Below are 22,854 nucleotides of genomic sequence, written 5' to 3'. Positions count from 1 at the left end.
GGTCAGTCAACAAGCATTTAATATGTGTCACTGAGTCAGGATGACCTAAGTTGAGTCCTACCACAAACACCATCTGTCTGACTGAGAGGTCACTTACCCTCTCTCAGCCTCAGTTTCTTCATCTATAAAATAGGTATAACCATAAGGCCTCCCAGGGTTGTTGTGAGGATTAAATGAGATGACATATGTAAAACGCTTTGCAAAATTTAAAGTGCTATGTAAATATGATGTTGTAGAGGGCAGCTAGGTGGCACAGTTGATAGAGCACCAGGCCTGAAGTCAAGAAGGCTCATCTTCCTGAGTTTAGATCTGGCTTCAGACACTTGCTAGCTCTGTGACCTGAGCGAGTCACTTCATCCTGTCTGCCTCAGTTTCCTCGTCTGTAAAATGATCTAAAGAAGGCTGGCAAACCACTCCAGTGTCTTTGCAAAGAAAACCCTAAATGGGGTCACGAAAAGTTGGACACAACTGAAATGACTGAACAACAAAAACAAGGATGATGATGGCCTAGAGCTGTGCTAGGCCCTGCCAGCTCATTTGCAAACTTAGTCTTGGAGAGTGAACACAGAGGTTAATCCGCTTGACGATGGCCCTGTTCACCGACCTTGTACGGATCAGGGGCAGCACTTGAAACCTGGTCATCCAGATTCCAAGAGCAGCTCTCCATTGACTGCACTGCTCAGCCTCTGCTCATGTTCCCCCTTCAGCCAAATTAGCTGTAGCCAGACAGCTGCCACCACCATACCCTTCGTTGTTCTCCAAGGAAAGGCTTGCTTCTAAGCATCAACTCAGGCTTTTATTCCCCTTCCAGCACAACGAAGACAAAATTTCCAAATTTGCCTAATGTCTAGCAGAGGATTCAAGCTACCTCTCATTTAAAGAATACAGAGTGAAATATGTCATTGCTTTAGGGATTCATAGCTTCATATTTTCACCGATTTAAAGTTGGAAGGGGTTTCAGAAAACATCTATCTTGTTTTACCGATAAAAAAAAAATGCGGCCAAGAGTGATTTATGTAGGTCACAGAGGGAGGGAATAGAAGGGCTGGGAGACTTTGGAGGCAGAAGACTTGGGTTCCCTACCTCTGATGCTCAGGAGGTTGGAAGAGCTGGCCAGTGAGGTCCCTTTCATATCTAAATCCATGCTTCTACATGCCTGGGTCCACCGGCCCAAATCCATTGCTCTTTCCCATTGTTCTCCAATGGGATAGAAACGCCTCAAGAGCAGGGACTGCTTCGTCTTTGTCTCTGTTTCTACAGTGGCTGGCACATAGCAGGCGTGGTGACTGGTCAGATGATAGGATCATAGTCTTAGGGCTAGAAGGGACCTTACAGGTCATCAAATGCAACCTCCTCTTTAACAGATAGGGAAACTGAGGCCAAATCAGGTTGAGTGACTTGCTGAGGATGGCACAGCTGATAAATGTCCGAGGCATTGTCTGGATTGATGTCTTCTTGATTCCAAGTCTAGTATTCCGGTTTTTCTACTTAGCAACAACTATAATCCCTAGGATTTATAAGGCGCTCGAAGCTTTGCAGAATGCTTTACATACATGGGTCATCCCAAAGTCTTAGTGCACACTTCATTTCATTTGATCCTCGAAACAACCATACGAGATAGGTTCTATTATTATCCCCATTTTACAGATGAAGAAATTGAGGCCAAAGGCGGTTAAGTGACTTCCTAGACCTGAAGCAGAATTTGAACTCAAGTCTTCCATACTCAGATATGGTTCAGAGGAAGATAATAGTAAATTTAAGGAAAATAATCACACTTTAAAGAGCTTTGTTTTGCAAATTTCTTTACATTCATTATCTCATTTGAGCCTTTAAAAAATCTGGATTTCTTTATTTCAAGGTAAGTGCTCTTTCTTGGAATCTTATGCATTTCATTTTATGCATTTCAGAACATGATTCAGAGAAGGGGTCCATAGATTTCTCCAGACTGCCAGAGGGGTTCATGACACATACACAAGGTTCAGAATACTTGTCCTAAAGGCAGTAGGGAGCCCGGGAATCTTCTGGAGCAGAGGGCCAGTGTCATCTCACCAGAACTGTGGAATGCTTCCTTTGTCAGCTGTGTGGAGAATGGCTGGAGAGGAGAGAGACAAAGTAGCCAGAGAAAGCATCCTCTCTGAGGCTGAGAATACAATTAGGAGACTCTTGCACTAGTCTAGGCAAGATGTGATGAAAAATTGGAATGGGAGTACTGTGCTATACGCTGGAAAATAGAAGGACTGCATAGATGATGGCAATAAAGCCTGTATGTGCATGCAGGGCCAAATGAGAAAGTTCACTAGAATCAGGAGAGGCCAGAGAATAAAAGGAAAACTTTGGGTTTGGGAAAAGGAAAGTTAACCAGTCACTTCAAGAGTAAGATGCAACAATGAGAGAGAATATTTATAGGCAACATCTGACACCTTGGAAGGAAGTCAAGCAACTGGAAAGCTTTGAGGTTTTTGTCTTTTGTTTTCTGAGATATTATATAGACAGAAATCAGTTATTCATGCCTTTCCTCCATTTGGCCCATCTGTCTGTCATCATTCTCTAGCTTGCTAGAAACACTCATTCCCATCCTTTCTCTGACAAGACCTAGGAAAGTGAGTGCTGGCTCTTGACTGGAGGAGACTGAGCAAACATCTCTGATTCCTCCAAGGAGATAATTCTTCACTAGGGTGTGACTTCTTTGTTCAATTAGAAGCAGCACAGGAAAATGGACAGAGGACTGGCTCAACTCAGCATTGGAAAGACCCCGCATTCAAATTCTACCTTGATAGAAGCCGTGTGACTCTGAGCATGTCAATTTTCCCCATGTGTAAAATAACCCTAACTGTGACACCTCCCTTATCAAGCTGTTGCAGGGTCCAAGTGAGGTAATGTCTAAACAATACTTTGCAGACTTTAATGTGCGATATGAATATCATTTATTATCACTTGCTGAATTGAACTGAATTGAACACACTGATATCTTCTTGGGGAGTGACAGTCTCATGCCTCCGCAAGGTAGCCGTCCGTATTTTCACCAGCAGGAATATGATTTGTTATTGTTGTTGTTTATGAGAACCGCAGGGCGTTTGTCAAATTTATTTAAATCATCAATCATGTTGTATAGCTATTTTCTTTTTTACATTGGACACACATAATGAGATTTTGGACACTAAAATGTTTTTTTTTTTTATTAAAAGCTATGATCTAGAGCCCATCTGGGGAGGCTAACTCATAAATCCATAGGAAAGAATAAATTCACAAAGGTTATGAAGGCATACACTTAACTTTTAAGGCACAGTCTGGAATATAATTTACCTCTTCATTCATTCAGCAAACAAGCAAGCATTATTAAGCGCCTACTGTGTACAAAATCAGCGTGCAAGGTCCTGGGAGTGATAAAGAGTTTAGATAAAACAAGGTGCCCACTTTTATGGAGTTCACATTCTAGTGGCGGGATAAGGAACATGCAATAATATGTGACACATTATTCAGAAAGGTACGAACCAAAGCCAGGGCATGAGAACAGCGAATTGCCACTTTTGTCTGGGTGGAGTAGCCTTTACGCTTGGCTGTCACAGAGAATCTGCAGCCAGGGAGAGCCTGAGAAGCCTGGAAAGGGGCCAGGGTATGGAGGCATCGAATGGCCAGCAAACAAGTCTGACCTTTATTCTGTGGACAATAAAGGGTCCCTAAAGATATTTGAGACTGGATCTAAGCAGAGGGAAGAGTATTATGGGAACTGTATTCAAATATGGATTGGAGGGGTGGGAAGCGGAACAAACATTTATTAATTGCCTACTGTGTACCAGGCATTAGGCCAAGGCTTTACAAATATTATCTCAGGGGGTGGGGAGGAGGAGGGTGTTTAGACCTAATAAGAAGCTACCACAGTCTGGCAAGTAGATGATACAAAGACGGTGTCCCTCCAAAACCAGAAAGCAAGCCCCCAGTGCATTAATTCAGCTTATACAGTGCCTTCTGCCATCCCGTAAAGTAAAGAAAATTAATATGGCTGAATCATTGAGTGAGAGGCCTCTAGGAGCTCAGAGCCCATCTGCTTTCACCCCTTGCAGAATACATGAATCCCCTCTGTGATATCTGACCGAGACATGCTGTAATTGTCGGATTATCCAGGTAAAGAAGGGAGAGACCTCAGAGACCAGCTAATCCTACCCCTTCATTTTACAGATTAGGAAACTGAGGTATAGCGAGGCTAAATATTCATCACTCCATTGCCCCCAAAATTCCAGTGGTTCCCTATTACCTCCAAGATACATATAAAATACTTGGACTTGTAAAGCCTTTTATAACCTGGCCCTTTTCTCCCTTCCCAATTTTATATCCATCTACCTACTCTATGAAACGACAGCTCTGGCCTTCTCCCAGGTCTGGGCCTTTTTACTGGGTTTCCTATGCCTGGCATGCTCTCTGTCCTCATTTCTGCCTCTGAGTTTCTCTGGCTTCCTTAAAGACTCAGCTTAGATCCCACCTTGTACCAGAAGCCATTCCTTCTTCCTTCCCTTCTGAGTGGATCTCCCACTTGCTCTGTATATATTTTATATGAACACCATAATTTGCAGGTTTCCTTACTCATTAAAATGGGAGCATCCATGTGGAGCCCTGGCATACAGTAGGTGCTTAATAAATATTTCAGATACTTGCTAGCTGTGTGACCTGAGCAAGTCACTTCACCCTGTCTGCCTCAGTTTCCTTATCTGTAAATGATCTAAAGAAGGCTGGCAAACCACTCCAGTGTCTTTGCAAAGAAAACCCCAAATGGGGTCATGAAAAGTTGGACACAGCTGAAATGATTGAACAACAAAGACGACAAGGATGATGATGGCCTAGTGCTGCGCTAGGCCCTGCCAGCTCATTTGTAAACTTATTCTTGGAGAGTGAACACAGAGGTTAATCCGCTTGACGATGGCCCTGTTCACAGACCTTGCACATAGCAGGGGCAGTACTTGAAACCTGGTCATCTAGGTTCCAAGAGCAGCTCTCCATTGACTATGCTGCTCAGCCTCTGTTCATGTTCCCCCTTCAGCCAAATTAGCTGTAGCCAGACAGCTGCCACCACCATACCCTTCATTCAGAAATCATCTCTTATTTCTGTCCAAACCTTAGTCCATCTAGTGCCAGGATTAATCACCTGTTCTTCATAATCACCAGAAAGTTCAGGTGAATATTTGACCTTGTAAAGAATAAAAAAAAGTGATGCCTTCTGACTATAACCAGGTGCTTACTTTTAAAAAGAGTGAACTTAGCCTGGCTCTTGAAAACTGTGTACAATCGTAGAAACCAGTTGTTAATCAGGTATTTAATCAAATTCAATTAGCTCTGAGACAGGCCTTCACCAAGTACTTTGGACAAGTAGATAGCCACTCAGCTAATTTTCTCAGTAGTGGGGTCACCAATGCACTTGAATTTCTGTTGCATTTTAACCAAGCTAATTTGGAGATGATGAAATTCAAATTCAGATTTATTCTTTAAAGATATCTCTAGCTTGTATTAAGATTAGCTAGCTAATGATAACCAACACAAGAGTTTGTACTTTAACCAAAACATATATAACACTTTTATGTGTATCTATAACTCACTTCACTGTTCTCCTAACCATCCATGTTCAAGGTTCTAATTCACAGCATTTTCACTGAACCTCCTCAAGCCTCATTGCCACAGTCTGTAAAATGGGGCTAATAATATGTGCTAGCTGCCATATGGGGTCATTGTGAGGAATACAAACATTAAAGCACGGAACAAAGTATTTATTTTCATTATTATCTATTGTGATTTGGAAGGTCAAGTGGCATAATGTTCTAGGTAAACGTTAGCTGATAGTATCAGTATTCTTACCACTTGAAGGGGGCCAGAGATCACAGACAACATCCTCATCTTCCTCATAAATTCATGTCATGGTATGTCTCATTTCATGTCCATTCATCATGCCTTCCAGTTCCAGAATGGTCAGTCCTTTGATGACTTTGAAGAGCGTTTTGCAGCAGCCATGCCGGTAAGGCTGGGAGGTCCCTCTTCAATTCACTTATTACAATTGTCTTCATGTCATTCATTTCATTTTCACATGTCATCCCTTGTGGTTTCAGAACCGAAACTCATTGGTGGACTTTGACAAATGTTTCAAGAGCGATAATCAGGTAAGGCCTAAGGTCTTGCTCTTATGGCCAATGCCATTGTGTCCCATGGAGAGCCCAGAAGTGTTAGGGGTAGGAAAGAGGAGTCTCACCAGGGACAGAAAAGGTCATGTCCAAGACTTGTCCAATAAAACTGTTTGCAGATATGATGTGGGATATTATGAGAAGGAGAGTAGAATCAAGGAGGTAATGGCTGGAGAGGGGGGAGAGGAAGCAGCCCATTCAGCAAAACCAATGGGAATGGACTGGAATGGAAGGAAGATAAGGGCTCTGAAATCATGGCAAGCAGAACTGTCTGAGTGGGAAAAGGGGGTCTGTTTTGGCAAAGCCAAAGGGGTAGTAGAAAGAGCCATAAGCTGACTTTTCATAAACTGGTATTTGAGCCTCACCTTCACCTCTCTGAGCTACAAAGTCTCAAGCACATTCCTTCCTCACCCTGAGTTTCAGGTTCCTCTTGGTCAGACTAGATGACCTCTAAGGCTTTTGTGAGTTCTCAGTCTTTGACCCTGTTAACCAGATTGTGGTCAACAGTTCATCAGCGGCTAGTCATTTAAGAATCCCCCAGCTCATGGTTATGAAATATTACAGGATTTGGTTTCAACTACTCAGATAAGCTTGGAAAATATTGCTGTTCTTGTTGCTGAGTCATTTCAGACATGTCCAACTCTCCATGACCCCACTGGGGTTTTCTTGGCAAAGATGCTAGAGTGCTTTGCCATTTCATCATCCAGCTCATTTACTGTTTTCATGCTCTCAGACCCGGGAAGAAGGTTGCAGAGGTGATCCAGTCTGGCCAATCCACCACATTCCTGACAAGTGATCCTCCAACCTCTGCATAGAGAATTCTTATAAAAGGGAACTCTGCATTTTGTTTTTGGACATCATTAATTTTAGGACATTTTTCCTTGCCTAGAATCATTTCATTCATGCATGCATTCATTCATTCATTCATTCATTCATTCATCTACTCATTCATTTATTCACTGAACAAATATTGATGAAATACATAGTATATACAGAGCATTGGCCTAGGACCAGAGGTGTTACAAAATTTAATGAAGATGTAATACCCACTTTCATGGAAATTATAGTAGCATGAAAGGATAACACAAATATGCATAACTAGCCTGTTAAAAGGGGGCAGAACAAAATGCTGTTTGAGGCCTGGGGAGAAGTTCATTACTGACCAAGGAAAGGTTCATGGAGGAAATAGCGTTTGACTTGGGCTTAACGTATATGACCTTGGGTAACTTACTTAACCAGCCTCATCTGTGAAATGAGTGGATTGGACTAGATGAGCTTTGAGCTCCCTTTATTTCTAGACCCTAATCCTATGAATGTGTAAGAATGCAACAAATTGAGGGGAAAGGAGGGCATCTGAGGTACAGGGGCCAATATGAAAAGAAGATAAGAAAGTAATTTTGCAAAGCAGAATAAAGCTTGACTAGAGCTATAGAATCTCTAAATGAGGGTAAAATAAGTAAAACTGGAGTGGTAGGGGTACTAGGTTGTGGGGGGTCTTGAATCTCAAGCAAAGGATTCTGAATTTTAGGCAGTGGGGAGCCCCTGAAGAATTATGAGTAAAGAATAATATGACCAATTAGGTTTTGTTTTCCAACATTAAAAAAGTCACATACTATTTTTATGCCACGTACAGTAACGCCTTGGAGAGACAAAGAAGGTATTTAATTATAATCTGGTAGGATATATTAAAGTAATTAATTCTGTAAACATTGTCAAACTAAAATGCAACAGATATTTACTGAGTGTCTGCTACATGCCGGACACTGTGAGGCCTAAAAAGACTTGGATAGAGCTTGTAGTCTATAGGGAAGGTGGATAAGATGTGTTTCCAGATAACTGTAATACTAGATACAATATAATTGATCAGTCACTCATTAAGCATCATATATGTATACATGTGTGTGTTTATGTATGTATGTATGATTCTTAAGTATATCTATCATTAAATTTTTCATGGGAGCTGAAGTGATAATGAAGAAAGGACACAGAAATAAACCCAGTATGAAGCCTTGGACATTCCCCATGGTAAAAGAGTAAATAATGAGTCAACAAAGGAAAAGGATACTGAGAAGGGACAGACAGGTAGGAGTAGAAACCAGAGAAATAGAGAAAAAGAAACAGGGATAAACAGAGAAAGAGAGAGAATCTTTGGGAGTAAGGGAGTGGTTAATAGTCTAAGAAAATGCTGACAAGTCAAGAAGGATGAATGCTAAAAAATGGACCATTAGATTTAGCAATGAAGAGATCACCAGTAATGTTCAAAAGAGTAGGTTCATTTGAACAATGAAGTCAGAAGCTAGATTGGAAGAGGTTGAGAAGTGAGTGGGAAGAAAGGGAATTGAAGTAATTAGAGCAAGAGGATTTTGTTTTTTAATGAATTTGGCTGTAAAAAAAAAAAGAAGACAGTTATTGCAAGGTCATTCGAGGAGGTGGTAGGGTAAAATGAAGGGTTTTTTTTAAGGATAGGGAGACCCGAGAATATTAGAAGCCCACAGGAAAGAGCAAATAGGGAAAAAAAAGGTTAAAGAATATGCATGCACTAGGAACATGAATTAAAAGATGTTTAAACAAAGTGGTATGTCCATTCCTAGGAAGGATGTAAGCATTAAGAAAAGCTCTATGGGAGAGGTGGTAATTAAGCTGGGTAATAAGAGGGCAAGCAGGGTGGATGGGGAAAGGGTCCAATGGAAGGATTATGGTTTGTTAGGTTAGCAATGAAAGGCCTGGGGGTCAAAGTTTCTACCACTCAAGATTTGCAATCACATATGACTATTAAAATTATTTTAATTTTATTACCCAGGAATTTCATTTTCTATGAAATTTAATTAACTAAAGGTGCAAGTTAAACATCTACCATGATGGAATGAAATAACAACATGTGTTTTATGCCTCTCCCTACTTTGCTACTTTAGTGCTTAAATAAAAATACTCTGGCAAAAGAAAAAAAAATACACACACACATACTGGAAAATCCATATTTCAAAAATGAAGGTTATTTTAAAAGTTGTGCTTAAAGAGAAAATTAAGCAATAAATTATCTTTATGCTGTTAGTAAAAAGTGTACTATGAGTTCAGCACATTTCAAATGTAAATTGTATGACTTAATTATTAACTTCGTTTCAATTCCCCCCCCCCCGGAAAGAGAGATGTCCTTCTGTTTTAAAGAAAGAGGGTTCCAATCAGGAGCAAGCCCTGAAGCTTCACTAGAGATGATTAAATAGAATTATTACTTTTATGACTTTTTTAGCTTTTTCAAAGAATAAACGAACCCAGGCCTTCCAAAAAATAGCCAAATGACCTACTTGTACTGTTGGCTTTGAACTTGGAGAAGAGACAACATTTAAGAAAAAAAGATGCTTGTGTCCCACCCAGAATAGGCAGAGTAGCCTACTGCTTTCTTGGTCAGTTCCTTCCCCATCTTGTGACCACTTAGCCAGATTTGGAGCAAGGGAGAAGAAAATGAAATTATTAGAAGTTTTAACTCCATTTTCTCAGCAGCAGAATTGATTTCTCCATCTTTCTCAGAAGTGGAAAAGGCCTTTTGTTGAAAGGAAGAGAAATAATACTTCACCACTACTCACATGTCTTCTTCAGCTCTTCTTAGGAAGCCTTCAAAGGCTTTACCAAGAGTGCTGACATTTCCAAAGGTCACCACCAAGGCAAACTTATCTGCATCATTCTACCTTGTCACTATTATATTACAGTGGCCAAATACCACTCAAAACTGCACTAAGACTTTAGGGACACTGTGGGTATTGAAAAGGGATCTATGCATTGAGAAAGAAATATGGTTGGAGGATCTGGTTCTGGAAGAGACTTCAAGGGTCATTTAGCTTAGCGCTTCATTTTACAGGTAAGAAAACTGATTACCAGGGAGTAACCCACCCAAGGTCAAACAGATAGTAAGTGATGGACAGGATTTGATGGAAATCCCTCCCATCCAGAGTCAGTACTCAAAAACTAATAACACAAATAACTCACAAGCATTTATTTATTGCCTTTCCCTCCCACTGGGAAAACGGGGGAGGGAGAGAAGAAAGAAAAAGCCACCCTTATAACAAATATGTGTGATCAACCAAAACTGAGTCCCACATTAGCCATGTCCACAAACATGTATTACATTCTGCGACTCGAGTCCATCATCACCCGTCAGCAAATGCCAGTGGTTAAAAATTGTAAAAGACGTCAACAAATATAGAAGGTTTTATTCTAAACTAAGTAGCTTTCTTCCTGGGCCTTGCCATCTCCTAGAGAGAGTAAGCAGGTATTACAAGGAAGGAAACAGAGCTCCCAAAAAGCCAAGTTAGGTAGAACAATGGAAAACGTCTTGATTCTAGATTTAAAGGATTTGGGTTAAAATTCTGGATCTGCCACTGGTTATCTGTCTGACTTCAGACAAATCACATAACCTTCTGGGTCTCTGTGTCCTGATTTCTAAAATGAGTGGTTTGCAGCACACCAGAGCTGTCAAATTCGTGTGGCTTACAGCTCATAAAACTGAGTATGGCCCAAATGAGATTCATTTGTCCAAATTGAAATAGAAAAGCATCCTTGAAGGCTATACATTGACTTAGAAAACCACAAATTAATATCATCTATGTTGTATTTTTTACTAATTTTGCTAGGATAAATGAGATGAAGTATCTAAAAGTATTTTGAGAAGTATAAACTATTATATCAATGTAACACATGCATTTGTATTTTTATGTCTACAAATGTATAGAAATATAAATATGTAGACCTATGATTACATATAATATTATAGATATTATACTAGATGGATATTATATGTTATATAGAAATTATATGAGACGGATAATGACCCAGTCTAACTTAGAAGGGAAGCTAGATACTGAGAGGTAACAGCTGATAACGGATAGACCAGATGAGGAAATTATTGTTATCAGGTCATCTCTGCAGCCACAAGGGAAGCCTAGCACATTAGGCAACAAGATCAGCGCTGGACTTTGGGTCATAAAAAGTGAGTTCCAATCACAGCTCAACACTTACCCTGGGCTCCAAGTCTAGCTCTGACACTTCCTAGCTGGGTGATCTTGAGCAAAGGAATTCACCTAACTCCACTAAGCCTCAGACTTCTCATCTACTAAGTGGGGATGACGATATTCACAAATACTTATCTTGTAAGAATCTCCTGAGGAAAAAGTTTTGCAAACTTTAAAGCACTCTTTGAGAGTGAGTTATGTGAGGAATCATTAATTCTTTGTAAGAGGCTTATGAACTATTTTCCAAAAAAAAAAAAAATCAAACAAACATCATCTGTTCCCAAGAGGCAGAAGGATATACACTTACACTGTCAAACTTTTTTTTTTCTGTTCAGGCTGTGACCCAGTTAGAGCTTTTTGGGGACATGTCCACCCCTCCAGATATAACCTCTCCCCCAGTAAGTATCCATTCTTTACTTATGCCCTCTGGTCTCCCAGTCGTTGTTCGTTTGTTTGTCTGTCTTTCCTTTTCTTCTCCCAGCATCCTTTGCTCTTTGCTTAGCTGTTACCATGATTTAGAAAGCAGGGCTGTTGCTTGTAGAGAAGAGTATGACAGTGGCTGTTGTTTGCGTTCTTAATGAGTACATCTCTCTCTCTCTCTCTCTCTCTCTCTCTCTCTCTCTCTCTCTCTCTCTCTCTCTCTCTCTCTCTCTCTCTCTCCCTCTCTTTCCTCTCCCTCTCCCTCTCCTTCCTCCCTCCCTTTCTCTCTCTCCCTCCCTGACACTACTCTCTAAAAGCAGAGCTCATTCAGGATTCAGGGTTGATACTAATAAACAAGCCATGGTTCTGTTGTTGAGAGGGAGAGCAGGGGCACCAGAGGAGACCTCTATATTGAAGGATTAGAGCTCAGTGGTATTTGCTTCCTAGGGTGGCATTCTCTGTGTGTCTCTCTGTATGGTTCCTCCCCATTCTGTGGGGGACCTACAAGGAATTCACATTCAGTGGGCTGGACTCTACCTTCTAAGGCACAAAGTACTCCAAAGGGGTAAGGTGAGATGACACAGTGTTAAAGACAGTGAAGGGCTAAATGAATGAAAGAAAAACATTTATTAAAGACTTACTGGGTGCCAAGCCCTGGGCTAAGTCAGCCCCCTCTGACTCTATTGGCCTCACTTTTGCCTGATAAATCGAGTCCCTAATGTTTAGTTCCTGAAGTTTCCCTTAGCCTAGATTGCAATAATAAATTACTTGTCCTAGATTGAGCCACAATATTGTTTCTCTCCCAGTTCTGGAGTGCACTCCCCCCCATACACACACCTCATAGAATCAATCATTAACTTCCTTCAAATCCCACTTCAATCTCCACCTTCTCTATGAGTACTTCTTTGATCCCCCAGGTGCTTGGGGCTCCCCCTAAAATAAACTTGTGTCCATTTTATATATTATCTTCCTCAGCTCCAGCTTACCATGGAGATATATAGATACAGATATATAGCTATGGAGAGAGAGAGAAAGAAAGAGACAGAGAGAGACAGAGAGACAGAGACTGATACTGAGAGAGGTGGAGAGACAGACAGGCATTGATAGTAAGAGAGATAGAGACACACAGAGACAGAGACAGAGAGGGATCTTGTGTGTGTGTGTGTGTGTGTGTTGTTTCATGTTGTCTCCCTCATTAGACTAACTTTCCAAGGGCAGGAATCAGAATTTTTGGTTATTTTTGGTTTCGTTTTGCCTTTCTTTGTATCCCCAGAAATTAGTATAGGGCTGACATAGAGTAGATGCTTAATAAATGTTGTTGACTTAATTGTAAACTCCAAGAAATACTTCACTTTTATCTTCGCAGCTTCAATGCCTAGCACTGGACCTTGCCCTCAATATGCATATAATAAATGATTGTTAATTAACTGATTGTATAATTTTTTTAGTTAATAAGCATTTGTTTTCTTCTTCCTCCCACCTCTTCCCCCACCCACAAAAAGAAAGAAACCCTTTGTAACAAATAAGCATTGTCAAACAAAACAAATTATTAGTCATAAGGAAGGAGGCACAGATAGGGATGACTTTGGAAATCTCAGAATCCCAACATTGGGAGAATTTTGTGTGTTTTGGGGTGCTGGGGAGCCCTAATAGATACAAGAGGTTTTCTGCTAACGCCACCCTCAGTGGTTTTGCTAGGAAATCTTAAGGGCCAGCTTCATGTAGGGCCAAGTGCGGTAGTCCAAGCCTGAGGCATCATTGCCATGAGTCACTGGCCAGATGTGCATCAGAAGGAAGGGGCAATGACCTCTTTGCTGAGCACAGATGGTGCCAGGCTCTTCAGCCACTGATGCCAGGAGAAGAGTCCAGGGCCAGCTGCAGAGCTCTAGACACCTGATGGCAGTGAGTTCCCGTGACAGTGGAATGAGCAACCGCCTTCATGGGAAAAATGGGAATAATACCATGACATTGGAACCTTGCTCTTTTGTTGTAGGGTTCAGTGATATCTCAGAGGAGTTGCAGTCTAACCTCCTGCAGATCAAGGATGCCCTCAACAACATGACTCCAAATGTTCAGCCAGGCAGAGACTAGGCCCAGCGGTGGGAAATCCATGCCCACCATAGGCACTGCTTTCAATATTCAGGCAACTAGAAGTAAAGAAGATGATATTGAGCCAAAAAGATGCATCCCTGTACCTCCAACTTATTGCTCCTACTTCTATCCTCTTGAGTCAGCCCTTTGGATATTTAAAAATGATAAAGATGCCCCCCCATGTCAATCCCACAGTCCCCACCACATCATTCTTTTTTTCTATGGGAAATACCCTTAGTTTCTTTATCTTGTTCTTGTGTTAGTCAGTTAATAAACATTTTCTAAGCACCTAGTATGTGCTAGGCACTATGCTAAGCTCAAAAGATACCAAAAAAGGCAAAAGACACTCCCTACTCACAGTCAAATGAGGAACTCTCAATCTAATCATATGGCACAGTTTCAAGCTCCCTCACCATCCGGGTCCTCATCTCCACTTTGTCAATGTCCTTCCTAAAATGAGGTAGTGTGGTAGGATGGGAATAACACTGGATCTGGAGGCTGTATGTTCATCCCACCTGAGAGGAGAAGCCCTATGAAGGAGCTTGAACAGTGGAAGAGTTTGTCAGGTCTGGCCATGAAAACCCAGTTACAGGGGTGGGGGGAGAAGTTGGGGAGAAGAATGTTGGTGGGGGCTCACAGCATCTTAAGAGTCCCTCCAGAGGTACTAAGAAGTAGTCAAGTTGTGTTCCAAGAGTTCTGAAGTGCCAATGAGGATGGAAAAGAGGCAACAGAAGTGGAGGAAGGATGGAACTGAGGTACCTAAGGCTGAGCAGAAAAGTCAAATTGAGTCCAAAGTCTGGGGCACTAGAGTTCTACTGAGAAGGACAATTCAGATACATAGGCCCACTGCTTCCATGGAAAGGGTGCCATGTTTAGAGGCAAAGGACCTGGATTTCATTCCTGATTCTACCATTTACCTTCTCAGTATTATAGAGTAAGTTACTTACCGTGTTTCCTTATCTGCGAAATGAGGGGATTCAATTTTGCCATCTCTCTCAGGGCTATAATTCATGGGAATATAGACTTAAATCTGCAAGGGGCCTTTGAGATCCTCATTTTACAGACACAGAGAGAAATGCCTTGCCCAGGATCATATGAGTAGGAGGTATCTGAGGTAGGATTTGAACCCAACTCTTCTTGACTCCAAGTTCCGTCTTCGTATTCTCCTACTTTGCCACTCATATCCTATATGATCCCAGAGATTGTTAGAAAATTGCTTTGCTCAGAGACAAGCCTTGGATGCATGTACCACTCACTCGGTTTTGGCTTTTAACAATGAAGAAAGTGGAAATGGTAACAATCATCCCGCCATTTTGTCTCTAGAGCTTCTCCTCCCACACATCACAATGGTCCTCCTTATCATACTCCATCTGATTCTTTCTCTTTTTCAGACTCCTGCAACTCCAGGTGATGCCTTTATCCCGCCTTCATCTCAGACACTCCCCTCTAGTGCCGAAATGTTTGGTTCTGTACCTTTCAGCACTACTGCTGTACCCTCAGGTAAGGAAGAACTCCTTAGATTGGCTCAATCCGAGATTGGCTTTTACTCAGGCCAGGTCCCATAGAGCTCTTAGAGATATGAAACACAGCACCTACCTACCTGCAGCTCCCAACACTCCCGAGTGCAGCCTGAATGAGATTAAAATATAATTGGGGAATATTTTACAAAATAAGTAAAGCTATGTTAAAACATAGATAATATTATACTTTAAAATGAAGTCAATAGGCAACCCACAATATACAACCTTGTGTATGAGTTTGTTGTTATCACTGATTTAAGGAATATTTAGTAGCCTGCCTTTTACTTCTCAAAAGAAGCATTTACCTTTAGACAGCCCCCCAAATCAATGTAGTTGCTCAGTTGATGTATTCTTTTCCTTAAATCACATAAATTAAATATCACTCAGTTGTGTCCTACTCTTTGTGACCTCATGGACCATAGATAGTGTCCACGGGGTTTTCTTGGCAAAGATACTGGAGTCATTTGCCATTTCCTTTTCCAGATGTTGTACAAATTAATGCCCCCATTTCTATTTGGTTTTGATTTGGGTTTTTTGTTTGTTTGTTTGTTTTTGCTAGGCAATGGGATTAATTAAGTGCCTTGCCCAGGGTCACAAAGCTAGTAAATTTCAAGTGTCTGAGGCCAGTTTGAATTCAGGTCCTCTTGACTCCTGGGATGGTACTCTATCCACTGTACCACTTGCTGCCCTGCCCCTATTTCTATTTGAGTTTGACATCACTGATCTAGAGGACCCACCTCTTGCTAGCTTAGGAGGTCACTAAGAAGTTGGAGAGGACTGGGGGAGAGGGAAGGGGATTGGCTACCATTTCTTTCATCTGTAAAATGACTGGTTTAGACTACAGCATCTCTGAGGGCTGTTCCAGCTGTAGCATTGTCTAACATTCTATGGCTTAATGTCCCTGGGAGCTCTTGAAAGTCTAGAGAGGAACAGTAAGATGCTATGAAGAAGATTTATTGCCCCTAGAGTTAGAAAACATAGGTCAAACATACCTCTGATACCATGCCCTTAATTTTGGTCAAGTCATTTAAGTTTACTGGGCCTCAGTTTTCTCATTTGTAAAATGAAAGAGTTGGTATACATGACATCCAAGATGCATTCCAGCTTTTGATGTAGAATTCCATATTTGAAAGTCCCTGCTATTTCTAATTAGTCTCCTTTAAGGCCCCGTCAAGCTTGATTTTAATATTCTGTGTTCTAAAGATCCTCTCAAAGGGCTTTCTCAGTTTTGACATTCTGTGTTCTAAGATTCCTCTCAGCTTTTGAATTCTCTGCTCTGAGACCCCTCCCAGCCCTGGCATTCTATGCTCTAAGGCTTCTCCCAGCCCTGGAATTCTCTATTCTGAGGCCCCTCCCAGCCCTGACATTCTACACTTTATGGTCCCTCCTAGTTATCACATTCTCTGATCTATTTCCTGTATGTGGTGACTCTCAGACTCCTTTTAGTTTCTTTCATACTTCTCCAAGGGGCTCTGAGTCATCTTCCTTGACTGCCAGTTATACTGGTAACCTTACATTTGCATTACAATAAAGCAAAGAAAATTTAAAATGGAAAGTCTTGAAGAAAAGCCTGAGCCTGGAAGTGACCCTTGACTATAGCAGTAACTGCTTTCCACCCTCCTAGAAATAGAGAAAGACAGCCCCAAGCATCCATTTACACATTCATTCACCCTTTACTGCCATAATGAGGGAGATGCAGAGCAGAGTACTATGCTTGGATAACTGGACTGTCACAATATTTTTCTGGTCCTCAGTCTATCTTCATCTATTAAATGGAGTTATACTATATTATGAAAAGAAAGAAAGAAAGAAAGAAAGAAAGGAAGGAAGGAAGGAAGGAAGGAAGGAAGGAAGGAAGGAAGGAAAGAAGGAGGAAAAAATAAAGAAAAAGGAAAGAGAAAGAGATAAACAGCTTAGTAAAATAACTCAACAGCATCATTTGAGTCTGATAGTGTATGCAGTTATGCACACTCCTCTGCCCTCACCCCTGCAAAGAAAGGAGGGAAAGGCATTTTGTCTTCCCTTCAAGGGGCCAAGATGAGTCATTTGTAATAAGTCCAGATTCTATTTTTAGTTCTTTCCATTTGCATTATTGTTATCACTGGGTATATTGTTTTCCTATTCTGCTTATTCTACATTTCATCTGTTCACAAAAGTTTTCCCATGCTTCTCTGAATTTTTCATATTCCTCATTTATTAAATGTTGCACTATCCCATCACATTCATGTTCCAAAGTTTGTTCAGTCATTCCCCAATCAATTAGCACCTATGTTTGTTTCCAGTTCTTCGGAATGAACACATTTTTAAAAAGTGCTACTATGGCTATTTTGGTACACATGGAAAACAACCTCCTTGGTGTAGCTGCCTAGGAGAAGCACTGCTCTTTTAGAACTCTTCAGCGCTACAAAAGCAAACTTAGATATTTAGTAGCCTGCCTTTTCCTTCTCAAAAGAAGTATTTACCTTTAGACAGCCCCCAGCCCAAATCAATATAGTTGCTCAATTGTTGTATTCTTTTCCTTAAATATAAAATCACTTCCAGTCCTGTGGAGACTATACTAAAAAGAACTGCAGTTTTCTTCTCTTCTTTCCTCCTCCTTATTGAATTTTTCATCAAAAGCAATTTTATTCCTATCTTTACTTTTTATATTGCCTTAATTTCCCAATTTGTCACTCCTTTCTCTGCCTCCAAGAGAGCCATCTTTTATAATAAAGAATAAAAAAGGGTGATAAAAGTTCAGCAGAATGTACCAGCACCTCACCCGAGTGAGCTATATAAGTTCTCAGAATCTATAGTCCCTATGCATTCTTATGTTTCTTCTTTGAGGCCAATGTGTTTATTATAATCTCGAAACATTCACTCTCACTTTTTTTGTTTCTGTTGTCCTTTTCATTTACATCTTTCCTGTCACTGTGCACATTGTTTTCCTAGTTCTACTTACTTGACTTGACATCAGTGCATACAAATCTTCCAATATTTCTCTGAATATTTTTTTATTCCCTCTTTCCCATTCAATGTGCATCTATACTCTTGCCCCAGTTCTTTGCTACTTCCAACAGGACTTTTCATCTCTCTGTCACTGAATGAAGATAATTACTAGAAAACAAAATTCACAAGAACCCCTCACTAATCATCTCCTTTCACTTTTTGAACTAGAACACTTCTAATTGATCAGAGCTCAGTTGTCTAAACAGATGCCACCCAGTATTAACTCTCCCCTGAAGAACACCCCTAAGTACACTGTTAATAAGCTATTAAATCCAAGGTAAACCCACACCAGTTTCAGCCTTATCACATGATTTTTCAGGATCCAAGTTAAGATTTCCCACCAGACTGCACAGAAACGTAGCTTTAAGGCCAAAGTTCCTGTGTGGTATTCTATTCTCAAGACCTTCCCTGAAAGAAAATGGGGGTGAGAGGCCTTCAAATGCACAGACACACAAGCCCGTTTCCCAGTGCTCCAAGCTTCTGTCCCCATCTCCCCCTCCCCAAATACTGTGCTCTCAGCAGATGGCATGGAGCCAAGGAGACATGCTAATAGCTCTCCAGAAAAATGTGCTCTACCCATCTGTCAGCCCTGGTTGAAGAAGAAGAGGAAGAAAAGAAAGAAAGAAAGAAAAAAAGAAAACCCACTCTTATTTCTTGCACTGCGGATCATTCTTGGAGTTCAAATGCTTGTTTGGAATTCTCAAGCTATTGCTCAGTTCCTGCCGGTAGAAGCCTTTTGTCCATGTACTGACTGCTCATTCCTGGGTATGGCACGAGGAATGCCAGCCTCAGAAAAGAAGATCGGAGTTTGAGCCTTAACTCTACCCCCTGTTAGCTGGAGAATGGGGATCAAGGCAGTCTATTTTGGGAGTCTCAGTTTCCTTATATATAGAATAGCGATAACTGATCTTCCTCTCCCTACCTCTCAGAGCTGCTGTGAGAATAAGGTAGCCTTGGAGATTCGATTTTTGATTTCATTGGTATAAGGAATTCCTGGATGATGAACTTCCTCCGCCAATGCCAATGGGCACTTATTTAAATGACAGTGTTAGAGCTGATTAAAGCACTGGAAGGAAGATCAAGTGCCTTATCCAGGGTTACAAAATTTCTTATCATTATCATTATTGTTATAGTTGTTATTGTTATTGTTAGTGACTAGAACGATTTATTGTTGTGTATGTGTTCTGACTAACTGAACTCTTCTCCCGACATTATTCTCCTAGGTTACGTTGCCATGGGCGCTGTCCTCCCCTCATTCTGGGGACAGCAGCCCCTTGTTCAACAGCAAATCGCCATGGGTGCTCCGCCACCAGTGGCTCAGGTGATGCCAGGGGGACAGCCAATAGCATGGGGCCAACCGGGTATCTTCCCTGCCCCTCAGCAACCATGGCCATCTGTAGCTGGTCAGTTCCCACCCACCGCCTTCATGCCAACACAAACTGTGATGCCTTTACCGGCTGCCATGTTTCAAGGTGCCCTCGCCCCCCTCGCCACTATCCCCACCACCAGCGATTCCACCCGATCGAGTCCCCAGACAGACAGGCCCCAACAGAAAATGGGTAAAGAAATGTTTAAAGATTTCCAGATGGTCCCGCCTCCCCCGGTACCCTCCCGGAAACCTGACCAGCCTTCCCTCAGTTGTACCTCAGAGGCCTTCTCCACTTATTTCAACAAAGTCGGGGTGGCACAGGATACAGATGACTGTGATGACTTTGACATCTCACAATTGAACTTGACCCCTGTGACTTCAACAACGCCATCGACCAACTCACGTGAGTAGCCCGCTTACATCTTGTACCTCTGGGGAAGGGACATCTCTTAGAGGCAAACTGGAATCCAACTGTCCATAGGACATCACCAGATCTCAATGTCCGTTGACTGATTAACCGATTGATAACAACCCTCTTTTAATTTTCAGCCTATCAAGCCTATAAAATATCGCATACATTTTAAAGAGACTGCTGTGTGCAAAGCACTGGGGAAGATACACAGTGTAGATAGAATTCCATAAGGTTGCAAAAAAAGGAGGGGGGGCAAAAACATAGCCCCTGTGCTCAAGTAGCTAGCATCGTATTGGAGAGACAAGATGGAAACAACTGTGTGTGTGTGTGTGTGTGTGTGGTGGTGTGTGTATAAAGTTTATATATGATGTACACAGACCAGATAGAAGGTAATTATAGAGGGAAAACACTAACAATTGGGGGATGGGAGAGGGAGTCCTGGGGACGGTCTCTTTCAGAAGATGAAATTTGAACTGAGTCTTGAAGGAAGCCAGGAAAGCCAGGAGATGAGGGAAGGAGGGAGAGCATTCCAGGCATGGGAGACACCAGAGAAAATGTCTGGAGTCAAGAGATGGAGCATCTCCTGTGTGCTATATATAATAAAGAGACCAGTGTCACTGGATCAAAGAAGATGGTGGAGGTTGGGGGTGGGAGGTGGAAGAAGACCAGAAAGGTAGAGGGAGGTATGGTTAGGAGGGGCATTCAGTGCCAAGCTGAGGGTTTTATTTTTGATCACAGAGGTAAGAGGGAGCCACTGCTGTTTATTAAGACTATGAAGGAGAAGGAAGATGTAGTCAGACCTGTGCTTTAGGAAAATCACTGGAGAATGGATTGAAGTTGAGGGAAACCCACAATGGAGGGAACAGTTAGAAGGCTATTATGCTAGTTCGTAAGGGCTCACACCAAGTGGTAGCTCCATAAAGGGAAAGAAAGGGATCAATCAGTCAATCAAGCAATAAACATTTATTAAGCACTTACTCTATGCCAGGCACTATGCTAATTAAGCACTGGATGTATAGGAAATGTCATAGAGTTAAAAATGTCAGGCCTGAGTATGTGGGTTGTATCGCGTAAGGAGCTGAGGACAGCTCAAAGATAGGCTGGGTGACTGAGGAAGAAGGGTGGGGCCCATGACCATGACAAGAAAGGTGAGGGAAAGGGAGAGTTTGGGGCTGAGGGGGGAAGGATTTCAGGAGCCAGCTTTTTTACAAGAAGGAAAGTGAGGGCCAAAGAAGGAAAATGATTTGTATGAGAGTTGACAGGCAGGGTCAAAGGTCAGATTTGAACCTAGATTCTTGGACTCCAGAGCTGATGGGCATTGTGATTGTCATCCTGCTTCCTGCTGGTTCTAGTGCTAGACTTGAAGTCAGGAAGCCTTGGGCAGTGTGGGAGTTGGGATTACAAAGACAAGTGGTCCTCCCTTATGGAACTTATATTCAGACAGGGAAAATAATAGGCTCCTGTGGAAATTTGTGCAGAAGATAAACAAAAATTAATCAAATTTAAGTGGCAGCTAGGTGGTGCCATAATGCATAGCGTGCTCAGCCTGGAGTCAGGAAAACTCATCTTCCTGAGTTCAAACCTGACCTCAGACACCTTCTAGCTGTGTGACCCTGGGCAAGTCACTTAACCCTGTTTGCCTCAGTTTCCTCATTTACAAAAGAGAGAGGGAAATGGCAAACCACTCCAGTATCTTTGCAAAGCAAACCCCAGATGGGGTCATGATGAGTCAGACACAACTGAGAAATGACTGAACAACACCAAATTGAGTTTGAGGTTGGGGGCCCTAAGACCTGAGTGCATTAGGAAAGGCCTCATGGAGAAGGTATCGCTTGAGCTGAGTCTTAAAAGGATCTAGGAATCCTAAAAGGGGAAGTTAAGGAGGAAAAGCATGCCAGGCATGGGAAACAGCAGGTGCAAAGAACTGGAGATGGGAGATGTATTATTGTGTGTGCGAAACAGTGAGGAAGCCAGTATGGCTGGAATGTAGAGTACATGGAGGAGAATAATGGTCAACCATGCTAGAGAGGTAGGAAGTGTGAAGTATAGATCACAAGGCCTATTCTACAAATAAGGAAACTGAGGCACAAGAAAGGTTAAGTGTCACTAAACTCATAACTGTCCGATCTAAGATTCAAACCCATCTTTATCTGTCTCTATCTGTCTATCTGTTTCTCTCCCTCTCCCTTCCCATCTCTCTCTTTGTCTCTCTCTCTCTCTGCTTCTTTGTCTGTCTCTGCCTCTGTTTCTCTCTCTCTCTCTCTTCCTGTGTGTCTGCTCTTGTTGCTCTCTGATTCTGTCTTTCTCTGTTTCTCTCTCTGTCTCTCTCTGTCTCTGCCTCTCTCTCATAGACATCTGCTTTTACAACATGGAATTTAAGTAAAATTTTAAACTACATAAAAAGAGTGCCTTAGTACAACAGTGAGCCTTCACCTCCAAGTTATATTGAGAGGAGAGGAAGATATGTCTGAATATGATACAATCTTAGATACAAGACTTTAAGATAATCATTAAGTACCTACTGTTTGCTGTGCACAATGTCAAAAGAATTGAATTTTATTGATGACCCTCCTCATTAAAAAATCACCATATTTTCCAAAGAAACCAAAAAAGTAGGAATAGGTCATTTTATGGAGCTATGTGTTAATAATAATGACAGTGCTCTAGTGTTTGCAGATTGCTTTCCAAGTCTTATCCCAGCAGCCCTGGGAGGCAGGTGCTTTTATTTTCCCCATTTTACAGTTGAGGAAACTGAAACTGAAGGAATTTGAATGATGTATCCTAGCTCATGCAGCTTGTTATTCACTGAGGTCAAATTTGAACTCAGGTCTTCTTGACTCCAGGCCTAGAGCTCTATCCACTGCACCACTTAGCCTCCTGACTTTAAATT

The 22,854-nt window shown here is 41.6% G+C and overlaps 1 protein-coding gene across 4 annotated transcripts in view; it reads left to right on the top strand.

The window, feature by feature from the left end:
• Positions 1 to 22,854, top strand: part of DAB1 (DAB adaptor protein 1) — a 318,655-nt gene that overhangs the window by 268,299 nt on the left and 27,502 nt on the right. For 3 of the 4 annotated variants that reach the window (XM_020993082.2, XM_020993080.2, XM_078156664.1), the window contains 5 exons: positions 5,942 to 5,998; positions 6,090 to 6,140; positions 11,500 to 11,562; positions 15,067 to 15,175; positions 19,407 to 19,955. In XM_020993082.2, coding sequence (XP_020848741.1) covers positions 5,942 to 5,998; positions 6,090 to 6,140; positions 11,500 to 11,562; positions 15,067 to 15,175; positions 19,407 to 19,955 — 829 coding nt within the window. The remainder of the gene's footprint in view (positions 1 to 5,941; positions 5,999 to 6,089; positions 6,141 to 11,499; positions 11,563 to 15,066; positions 15,176 to 19,406; positions 19,956 to 22,854) is intronic. The other variant, XM_020993085.2, reaches the window with a different exon arrangement.

The sequence above is a fragment of the Phascolarctos cinereus genome, unplaced genomic scaffold (genome assembly GCF_003287225.1).
Source record: "Phascolarctos cinereus isolate Bilbo 61053 unplaced genomic scaffold, phaCin_HiC Scaffold_5;HRSCAF=322, whole genome shotgun sequence".
In the NCBI taxonomy this organism is placed as follows: domain Eukaryota; kingdom Metazoa; phylum Chordata; class Mammalia; order Diprotodontia; family Phascolarctidae; genus Phascolarctos; species Phascolarctos cinereus.
The sequence above is the reverse complement of the archived record's forward strand: the minus strand, read 5'-3'. Positions and strand labels throughout refer to the sequence as shown.